At 41.9% G+C, this 11,217-nt stretch overlaps 1 protein-coding gene across 2 annotated transcripts in view; it reads left to right on the forward strand.

The window, feature by feature from the left end:
- agap3 (ArfGAP with GTPase domain, ankyrin repeat and PH domain 3) overlaps positions 1–11,217 on the forward strand; it is a 124,053-nt gene that overhangs the window by 109,406 nt on the left and 3,430 nt on the right. For both annotated transcript variants that reach the window (XM_030751527.1, XM_030751526.1), the window contains exons 16-17: positions 261–483; positions 10,130–10,385. In XM_030751527.1, coding sequence (XP_030607387.1) covers positions 261–483; positions 10,130–10,385 — 479 coding nt within the window. The remainder of the gene's footprint in view (positions 1–260; positions 484–10,129; positions 10,386–11,217) is intronic.

Genomic DNA, 11,217 nt, shown 5'->3' on the forward strand with positions numbered 1-11,217 from the left:
TCTTAACGGTATATCTTGTTCAGTTTTGGCAGATACTGATTGTGCTTATCCTGACCAATCTGAAAATGTAATAATATGGGAAATTCAGGACTCTGGAGAGGTAGAGCATGAGTCTGACTAATATAATAGTGTTTTTTTTTTTGTTGATTTTTTTCCTGCAGAGGTTACCAACATTAAAACTTTCTCAAAATAAGCTTATCATAAGGCCTCTCTTGTTACTACTTTTTATTTTTATTCATTTCCTATCTTCTGTCATGCAGACCCGGACTGGGCCAGTTTGAACTTGGGCGCCTTGATGTGCATTGAATGCTCAGGCATCCACAGGAACCTGGGCACCCACCTGTCTCGCGTGCGCTCTCTTGACCTGGATGACTGGCCGGTGGAGCTCAGCATGGTGATGACTGCCATCGGTAACGCAATGGCCAACAGTGTGTGGGAAGGCGCTTTGGAGGGATACACCAAGCCAGGGAGCGACAGCACCAGGTTAGCATACTTCTACAAATAAAGGTGCTGCTTAATGAAGCATGCAGAGATTATAGAATGAGACGGCAGCGCCGTCTTCTCTCCATTAGCTGCCATTTATTAGCCACCCACATTTGAACAGAGGCAATTCACATTGCAAAATGCTCCATAAGAAGCACCAGGGGTCCATAAATGTCAGCCTATTGAGCCAAAAACTCAGTATTTTATGTCTGAGCATCAGTCCATCCTGTACACACTGATCGCTGTGCTTCTCTTGTATCAGTCACTGCTTTGTTGTTATCAACAGTATATCTCTCAGTCTCTGTAGATCTAAAATTTCCAACACAGTATCTGCTCTGTTATGCTTCTGTCCTTCTGCCGACTCCACTGGAAGCCATATTTCATGAAAGGAATGTGACATAATTTTGCACTTACTTGATAAATGCTCTGACCTGCTTCAAATCAATCATGTTTGTCATTTGATATGTAGGTGCTAATCAAGAGAAAATGATATAATGAAAACCACATTTGAAACAGTTCTCTGTTCTGGGTTCCTCTTAAGATCCAGCGTATGCCAATGAGTCTGGAACTTTCTCAACATTGTTTGCAATACCAGTGTGTTTTACTTTTGGATCCTAACAAGCAGCTCTTGTTAATATGTATTTCTTTCCATTCACCTTGTGAACGCCTGTCCCCAACCTAACCCACCCCGGCAAGTATCTTTTCCCTTTCTTCTGAGATCTAGTAGGAGGATTGTTTATCTCTTGGTGACAGGTGAGGCCTAGCGTTCCCGTCTGACTAATGATCTGCTGTGTGGCTGTGCAGGTAATTAAGCACACCATTAGGGCTAAACCCCACCCTGAGAGCCAGGCCCTCAGGTCCCAAGCTGCCCTGTCACATATCCATCATACAGGGCTGGGTCATCACTCTGTCTGTCACATAGAGACTGTCTGTAGGGTCTCCCTGGTGGTGTTAGACTGTTAAACATCACAGCTTTGTAACTTTAAGAAAGCAGCATGGCTGGTTTCTTTCTTAACTCATACTTTTTTTTTAACTCAGAGGCAAAAATCTTTCTAAAATATAATTGAAGATATAATAACAGTAAAGCTTTTTTGCTTTACAGGGACACTTTTTGATGTAGACTAATTAGTAGACATTTTTCATACAAACATGATTAAATAGATGCATTTTGATATTATCATACGAGTGTGGGCATCTTGTCACATGTTTATTTGTCGTAAAAAGTGAGTCACTTTTAAGTTTCAATGTAATAGATTTCGCCCTGGTAGAAGTGTAACTTTAAGCCAATGCTGAAACATTGAGTAAATAAATACAATATAATGTTATATGTTAAATAACACAAACTTGCTCATCAATTAGTCATTTATCAAATATAAATGCACCATTTACACTTCACAACGGCCCTATTGTGTGATGCATGTCGACGTTTCCTCAGGCAAAATGCTGAAACCTGAAGTGGGAGTGTGCAAATGTGTACTTAGGTAAATGGGTGAGTTGTAATAGAAAGTGTTTTTAGTGCTTAATTATAGCAGAAAAGTGCTATATAAGCACCAGACCATTTGCTGGAATTCAAACTGTTGGTATGGAAAATAATGTATTTGGAAGATGTCACGTTGGGCTCGGGAAGTTTAAGCTGGTCATTTGTTTTTTTAGAATTTTGGACTACCAGTAGGTTAATCGGTTGAAACCTGTAACTCTAATAAGCACTTGAGTGATTATCAGTGGAAATAGTCATCAGCTCCAGGCCTAATTCCAACCTTCAGATGAGACTATGGCTTGATTGATATTAGCATTTTAGGCCTGTATAGACTCTTTTTACGCTGATGCTATTTTCATGCCATAAGCGACATATAAACAGTTAATATTAGGACACATAAAAAACTCATTATCACATGATGTTGCGATATGACAAAACTTACTGATGCAATTTCATGAATAATGAAATTTAACCTTTAATAATGGTGCTAATTCATAGTCTGTTTTTGTTTAATTTCCCCAGGAATAGCATTTAATATGGCTTTGACCTCAAAGCACTGCAATAAGAAAGCAGCATAAGGTGTAAAGTTCATGTCTTACAAACTACTTTCATTAGGATGTACCTGTTTGTCTGCTCACAGTGGACCCACATCAAATATTTTGTGAGGCAATGAGCAACTTTTCAAACCCCCCCCCCCCCCCCCCCCCCCCCCCCTTTTGAATCCATTCTCCACTCTGTGGCCAGTTCAGACCTGAATGATGGCCTACAGTTGTTTATTGAATGGTATCTGTGTGAAAGTGCTCCACTGTGGACTTGATGAAAGATTATTGATGTTGATTTCTCTCCCTACCACTGTCAGTCGCACGTCGCCTCGAGCACAAAGGTTCTTCATTGTCTAAAAAATCCGATCTTATCCCGCAGCAGCATCTCCATTAGTCTTCACCGTCAAACAATAAATCTCATTTGCAGGATAACTGATCTTTGAGCCAAAAAAAAACCCAGCACTTGCAAATATCATATATGAACACCGGTTATTAAGATGCTTTGGACTTTGTTGCTTTGTATCAAACTATTTTACTTTATCGTGCATGATGAGTTTGAACCAATTTAATGGGGACGGAATTTCTTTTCTTATTTCTGCCTTGAATTCGAACACTGCTTCTGTGGGTGCTTCTCTTAAACTGAGCACAGCACATATGGGAGAATTTTAATTGTGTCACTCTGGTGACATATAGCAGCTTTGTGATGGCACCCAGGCAGGCAGTATATGGCTCCAGACTTCTACTAAACATTAGTGACACCTAATCTAAACGATTCAGTAACTACCTGAATATAAACTCGGCGTCTGATAGAATGTCTCCTGCAAGACTAGTTTTACCCCTTTGCATTTTTGAGATTTAACTTAAAAGCACTCATCCACAAGATTGTTTTAGCTTATGATATTGTGGTGCGAAAGAACACAATATATAGATTTGTCGTACGCAGATCTGCACAGCAGCCCAGTCACCAGTGTACGAATGATTACAGACATCATAATAGAAAGCGTGTTAATATGCATGCACATTTACCTATGGTTACCTGATCTTGCAGAATAATGCAAGGTACCAATAAAGCACCATTTATAACAGTAATAAATGATTTGCTGTGGTTTTTCAATTATGAGCACTTAACTAGAATTCATTTGGGATTAACTAACTTTGGCTCTTGTTGGTCTCTTTGATAATAATGGAGTTGATCTTGTCACCGTAATTCACAAATAAATACCCATGTGCCAGAATGTCACATGATCATCAGTTTTCAGGTAAATGAAGTGGCCTTTTTTTTTTTTTTTTTTTTTTTTTTTTTTTAGATACTGGCTCTCAAATAAATGAATAACTTCTCAGTGTTGATGCAGTTCTAGCTGCTATTAATCCACCAATAAATGCTCAGGGCTTCCTCACGTTCTAATGAGCCATCAAGTCCGCCGTTTTGTTGTTCCCCTCAATTTCTTTGGTCCATATAATATCGAATCTCTTCCCAGAATGTAACAAGAATAGCAGTTCAACTAAACCTCTCATGTGCTAATGCCTTACAGCTGATTTTATAAATAACTATTTATTGATAAAGCAGTAAAGTTTCTTCACTATCATGTAGAGCCTGCGTACTAACAGCAGAAGTCAGATCTGGCTAGGATGCAGTTAAATCTGTGATAATAAATCTGTGGGAGCTGTGCATTGTGGCTGATCTCTGCAGTCAGCATATTGCAGGGGAGTTGTTCTTTTAATTAGCACCTGGGAGTCGTTGTGTTTTGCACGCCACCTCTAATTGCTTGGCATGTTTGTGATAGAAAAACACTACAGATTATTTTTACGGAAACTGTGGGAGAGGTCCAGCAGTTAACTTTACCTTTATCTTTTGCCTGCGCACGCACCAAAAAAAAAAAAAAACGAAACACACACATGCACAGACACCAAGTCTCATTTGGGGGAGATGTCCTGGAGCGTGGACGGATGTGGACGGCTATCCCTCACTGACGTGGGCCTCTCACTGTCACCCTCTGTAGGCTCCGCGCTGCCCTCGGCCACAGGCAGGTAATAGCTCTGATGAGAGCCCTCCACTTTGTTTCAGAAATAATTTGCCACTCCTGCCGCCTGCAGGGGCTGCGTGGTAATAAAAATGAATCACACCGCTAACCTCTCCAAACCTGGCCCTGCTGCCTGTTTTAACCCCTTCTGCTCCTGCAGTGGCACCTTGGTGTGCCCTCCCAAGTTGTTTGTTGCTGTTTTTTTTTTTAAAAGAATCAGCCATACACTTCTGTTTTAGGATCTTGCTACACTGGATCAAACAAAGATTCCAGGCTACTCACAGGTTAGGAGTGCGGGAATGCCAATTCTCCAGAGAGATTTTAGAATAGCTGGCCTTGCCAGGAACCCTGGTGGAGGAAGAGTAATTAAGACAAATGAATGACTGGGCCTTCCCAGTCATGACTGTCCTCTCCCTCTCTCTCTCTCTCTAAATGAAACCCACAGGTCAGTAATTAGCCCTGTGTGGGAGAAGTAGTACCATAGTCACTAATTGCCCACATGCCACTGGGTTTCAGGGCCAGGTGGACATAGAGGAAGGACTGCTTCATTAAAGAAGGGCCTACTTAACCATGAAATCAAGATTCAATATTGTTAGCCTTAAAAAAAAAAATCAGAAGAATAATAAGGAAAAAGTATCCAATCCAACAGCTTTATGCAACCAAGATTTTTTTTTAAATGTGCATGCATTAGGATGCACGCTTAAGCGGGGCATGTGCTCGTCATCCCCTCAGCTTTGTATGTGAGGCAAGGGTTCAGCAGGGGTTAACAGCATGAGCATTTAAGGGTGTTAGTCTTGCTGGCACAAAAACACAGCCACTCCATCATGAGGAGTCTGACAACCTCATTAATGTCACAATATATTCAACTCATCCGTCTGCCTGCCTACAGCAGCCAGATGCTTTTCCATTGGCCTTTCTATTGAGCCCAACACAACAATCTTTTGAATTCTGGTCATCTGTTTGGAAGGCACTCTTGAAGCAAGAAAAGTAGCCTCTATTCCACTTGTAAAAATATTTGTCTTATTTCTTTTGTGTTGTTATTCTCAGAGCAGAGCACACCATGTCTACACTGTAACCCGCTGGACCATAGGAGGCCTTATTTAGCACTCTTGCTGTGGCGTTTACTGTGTTGCTCCTTCATTTCTTGCCCTTAGCAACCTTTGATGCTTTGGGGCCCAGCTTTCTTTCCTGTTGTGTGTGCTTTTTTTTTTTTTTTCTTCATCTCAGTCATTTCCCTCTGAGCCCCCTCTCTGTCTTTCTGCTGCTGTCCCTCTTCCTCGCTCCCCGCTCACACACCCCCGCCCCTCGGTTTGTGGAAGTGAAGCTGCTGGCTGCATGGGAATTGGTCCCATACAAGTCGCCCACCCCCCACTGTGAAGTCTGTTCAGGCTGGTCAAATCCAAAGATCCTTCCCTCTGCCATTTCCACCCTTCAGTGCGTCTGTTTGATGTATCCACAGTGACTTTGGATGATCATGGTAGAGTGGGAGGAGCTTAGAAGCTTTGATAGTTTAGGAGGAACTCGGCGTGTGAAAGATGCACGATGGCCATCCTCCTCTTCCTTCGGTCCAAGGCACCATTATTGCACGCACTCAGATTGGTCATTTTGTGGCTCCTCCACCGTTAGCTCCACCCCCTTTGTCTCAGTTTCCCTTCCCTTCCTATAAATTCCTGCTTGCCTTTGTCTTTCAGGCTTGACTAATTATCCTTGTTTGTTCCTCTTTATTTGAATTCAGTCATGTGTTCTTGACTCCGTGGGCTGGATTTAGGAGAATCATTCTGCCATTTGCCACTTAATTAAGTCAGGGTCAGAATCCATTGCTCAACGGAGAGCTGGAGGGACGGAGCTCTAATAGAATTATAAAAGAGTCCTTTCTCCACTGTTAAGGCTGCCTTTATCTAGGTGGGCTTCGCATAAGAAAATAAAAGGGGACACCAGCTCTAAGCAGGAATCCCATTTCCACTTTAGAGTCAGTAAGCGTTTTGATGTTTGCCCAAGATTTCATTCGAATCAAAGCCAAGGAAAGAAAGTTAAACAGTAGTGATCGGCTGTGAGATAACTCTGGATGATGGAGGAAGTTTGCGGCGAAGCAAACACCTCTTCTATTTGGTTAGAGACACAAGCATTTTTATTGGGAACTTTAAGCTCCTCTCTAAATCACCTTAGCAACAGAGAAATTTAGAACAACTCTGTGCTCGTGCCTGGGTGGGGAAATTAGTGTCTGTGTCCTTAGATGCGTGCCTGCATATGTAGAAGTAACCATCACTTCAATTTCCTAAAATTCTCCCCCCATGCTGTGAAAATTCACTCTCCTTTCCCTCACCACCTCCCCTCCTACTCTGTCCTGGCACTTTGACATGCTAAATCTGCTGATTTTATTTTTCTTCTTCCTGTGGTGAGGAAGTGTCCTTTTCAAGGGTCTCATTTTTCCCCCTGACTGTCTAAACCCTGCCTCTGTTTGGATTGTTTTTCTATTTCAAACAAAAGACAGAGGCGGGATTACCATTTCACTTCCTTTCACACTCTTTCAAGTGGCAGCAGCTGAGGAGTTTTTTTTTTTTAAATAAAAAAACCTACACCCTGGCTACTTTAGCCTTTTTTTTCCCCTTTTCTTTTCTTTTAAGCAGACTGCGTGGAAAGAACTGTGAATTTGCTGAATTTAAAGCACGGCATCGGCAGTGAGCGAGGCCTTTTCCTACAGGTCTTCGGGGCTGATTTCGTAGTGAGGGCTAACAAAGTGGCCTCGGGGCTCCTTTCTGAGTTGTTGACGTCTTCCTAATGGCTCTCCTCAGCCTTTTTGTTTTCACATCTTGGTGCTAACTTTCTGCCTCATTTAGCTCATATCAATTCACTGGGCTTTACAGATTCAGCATCTCATTCAGCGTCCAGCTTTCTGAAACAAACTTTGGGCAACAGATTGTTTTTAACCCTGCTTAGATTTAATTTTTTTTTGTTAAAGGTTGTCGAGTTTTCCCCTTTAGGATTACAGTCAGTCAGCTTTCAGGCAAACTTAAATCTCTTTAGCTGTAAAGAAGGGAAATAATGGTGGAGGGCAGGACAGCCCCTTCCTGTTCTGAGCAGACCACCGATTCTAAGGCCAATTGATTTGCTAACCGGCTTGTCCACACATAATGACTGAGTAGGGATTGATGGAGGTCTTACACCATAAAACTCTGAGCCACAGCAGTTGCCTGCCATTAGGGCCATATTGTTGTTCACAGAATACCCTCTTCCTAAAGAAAAGATTTGCTTATGCCATTATGTAGTAGGGTGAGGGACTTTCTCCACCATTACTACATTACTACATTTCCTTTGAGGTCATAATTAAAAAGTGCATCTATATGTCTATAGAAGCAGCTATCTTAAGGTTGTTTTAATATGTGGGCTTTATGAGCTTCTGGTGTTTCTTTTTGCAGTTAATCAATCTCTGCTTGGGTGCTGATAGGAGAAGACTTGCCCCTCTTTCATCACATCTTTAGCTCCTGTAGTTAGGGCGGGTGCCAGGCTCTTCTGTGCAAGACTGACTGCTTTGTGAAGTAAGCCTGGCAGCTCACATATGAGTCTGAAAGTGGTTGCTGTCTGTGGTAAGTTGGCAGCCTTGACACCTGGCTGCTAAGGTAATAAGAAGTTGTGGCGAAGTTGGGTTGCTATTTTTTTAAGTGGCTGTTCTGATTGAGATTTAGTAATGTGGACATATACCTAAAGGGCAATTTCACACAGGATAGATTTTCTTTTGGATTTACAGTTCCTGATTTTTGGATGTGGCTCTGTGACTCGTGCCTAAATACCACTTTTTTAATTTGCAGCTACTTTTTCATGACAAACTTTTTTGATCTCAGGGTAACCAGGGTAGCGTTTGTGGAAGGATGTGCTCTTATAAATATTTGTCTACCAAATACTGGGAAGAGATTAAAGCCAACAATAAAATCCTCCATTTATTAAGCATTATCTATGTAGACAAAAATTCACCATGCTGCATTGTTTCCCTTAAACTATTAAAAAAAATATTAGCCACATTGTTGCACTAAATGTTCCTTTCTTATGATGAACATGGTCATTGCGCTTTGTTTTAAGTTGATCGCAAATGGTCAGTTGTGCTGATATAAATGAACAAGTGCATTAAAGGTGTATTAATCCGCAGATAAAAATAGTCCCAAAAAAGTTAGTTAGGTTGTTAAGTTAAACTGATGGTTCTAAATTGCCTAGTACCTGTACTGTAACAGGTGTGGCAGCTGGGATAGATGCCAGCCCCCCCCCCCCCCCCCCCCCCTCCCCCCACGACTCTGAATTGGATAAGAGGAAGAAGGTGGATAGGTGGGGAAACGGTGTAGGGGGCTGAATGCCTCAGACAGAGTGGGGCAATCATAAAATATTAAGAGAAGAACTAACAAAACTCACAAATCAAATCTTAGATGATGGACAGTTAAAAAGCCAGAACAAGTGTTATCTCTTTTTTTATTTGGGTAAACCAGCCCTTTAATATCAGATGATAACTACACTGTATTATTCACTGTGTAGATAGGATCTTCTATTTCTTATCTAAAAGGTTAATTTTATTAATAAATCTGACTTTTATGATGAAATACAGTTGAATTGAGTTAGTGTCAGTTTGTACTTGCCGCTAAGCCCTGGCCCACTGATAGAGAGTCCCATGGGAGCCTTGTCACTCTAGCCAGCGTTGCTGCTTTAACTTATCCTTACAAACCTTTCCCATTCTGTCACTCACCCACAAATCCAAACAACAGCCTCTTTCTGCTCCTCTTATCACACCGACTGACAGGGTCACCGGGTTAGTACCACACTGGGCATGCTCAGTCATTCACGTATTGATACTGATTTTTTTTTTCTTTCGTATTTGTACAGTTTGTATGTGGGCACAGAATGAAATGGGGGGTCAAGATGGAGAGCAATAGATAGAATTCTGCCTGGTGATAGAGGATGGAGCCTTCCCTCAATCGCTATTCTCTGCTGCAGGCTGGAGTGAAGGAGCCCCACATCCCACTGTCCCTTTCTGGCTGCCATTCAGCCCCATCGATCTGACTCAGGGCCCAGCCACCCCAAGGGAGACTGAGGCTCGGAGACACACTGCCTCTTTTGTGGAGGGGATCCACCAGTTCAGACTGACAGCCGACAGCGCTGATAAAAATACGTCCCCCGCCTTCCTGTATTGTCCACGGCAGACATGCTGTTCAAGATGTGTAACCTTTAGAAAGCTGGCCAGGCTTTAACCGTCATGCTGACGACCATAATCACTAGAAACTGGAATATTGCCCGAAGCGTCACACCCTTTGGCATTCTCTCATCTTGCCGGCCTATCTTGCTGTATTATTTCCCCCTGTGATAGTGAAGGCTACTCACTTTCCTGTGCTCTAATAATTTAGAAATGTCACTGCACTCCGGTGAGTCTCTTAGGCCAATTACTATAATATTTCCCCTGTGTGTCTGCATTTCTCCTTTTGTACATGTCTTTGCCTTTACATCACTACCTCTAAATTATGAGATACGTTTTGAAAGTTCTTTAACTTGGGTGTGAAATTGCTCATGGCCTGTTCGCCATGTTTCACCCTGCGTGACCTATAGTACCCTTGTCGTTTCCTTCTCTCCAGGGAAGAGAAAGAGCGCTGGATCCGAGCCAAGTATGAGCAGAAGCTGTTCCTGGTGGGACTGCCCCAGTCAGATGTGCCTCTGGGGCAGCAGCTTCTTCGGGCGGTGGTAGAGGATGACCTGAGGTTGGTGGTGCTGCTGCTGGCACACGGCACCAAGGAGGAGGTTAATGAGACCTACGGGGATGGAGATGGACGCACCGCTCTGCACCTCTCGAGCGCTATGGCCAATGTAGTCATCACACAGCTGCTCATCTGGGTGAGTGGGCTCCACTGAGCGTTGTGGGGAATGGTGAAAGCTGGATGAACATTTGAATCAGTGAATTCTCAAAGAGCCCAAATCCAAGAAATATTTTTTACTTTTTTTGCAGGAGAGCATTTTTATTCTTTTGCTCCAACTGTGGCCATGATGTAATATTAGTGTGTTAGTTGAAGCATGGCAAAATTCTTTCATTTTTTTTAGTTTTTAGTTAAAATTTTGAGGTCCTTTATGACCTCACTCTTAACCTTGCTTGATGTTGCTATATCCAAGCCTTTAGAAACACTAGTTGTACACAAAAGAGACTCAGAAATGCAAGTTTTATTTAAAAGTAATTTTAAGGAAATTTATATGGAACTCTACACAAAATAACTTCCTCAATGTTTTGATAAAAATAGTAGCAAAATTAGTTCTTTCATTAGGTGTCGAAGTTCATTCGATGGCCTTTAATAGCAGGGATATTTCATTGAGTTTAAGAACGGTAAGTCACAAAAAACACATTTTTGTGCATATGCGTATAACTGCACGAAATGGATGAATTCATTTGGTAATGGAAAAGAGAGGAGAACCTTGGGGGGGCAAGCCAAATATGCATGAGGCTAAATATTCTAGAACTTTACTGTTTTCACATATAAATGCCAACATATTTAATTTAAAAACAGACAATAAATGAAGAAGTGTAAATTTCAATATACCGCTGATTATTCACTACTGAGCAGAAGTCTTGAGCCACCCGTCATTTGTTTCAAGGCTCAGACTTTCTTGTAATAGTTCTCCAGGCTTTCTGAAAGTCTTTCAAAGTTTTTCTTTGGACATTGGCTGCTTTTTCACT

This window comes from Archocentrus centrarchus, chromosome 17 (assembly GCF_007364275.1).
Source record: "Archocentrus centrarchus isolate MPI-CPG fArcCen1 chromosome 17, fArcCen1, whole genome shotgun sequence".
Classification (NCBI taxonomy): domain Eukaryota; kingdom Metazoa; phylum Chordata; class Actinopteri; order Cichliformes; family Cichlidae; genus Archocentrus; species Archocentrus centrarchus.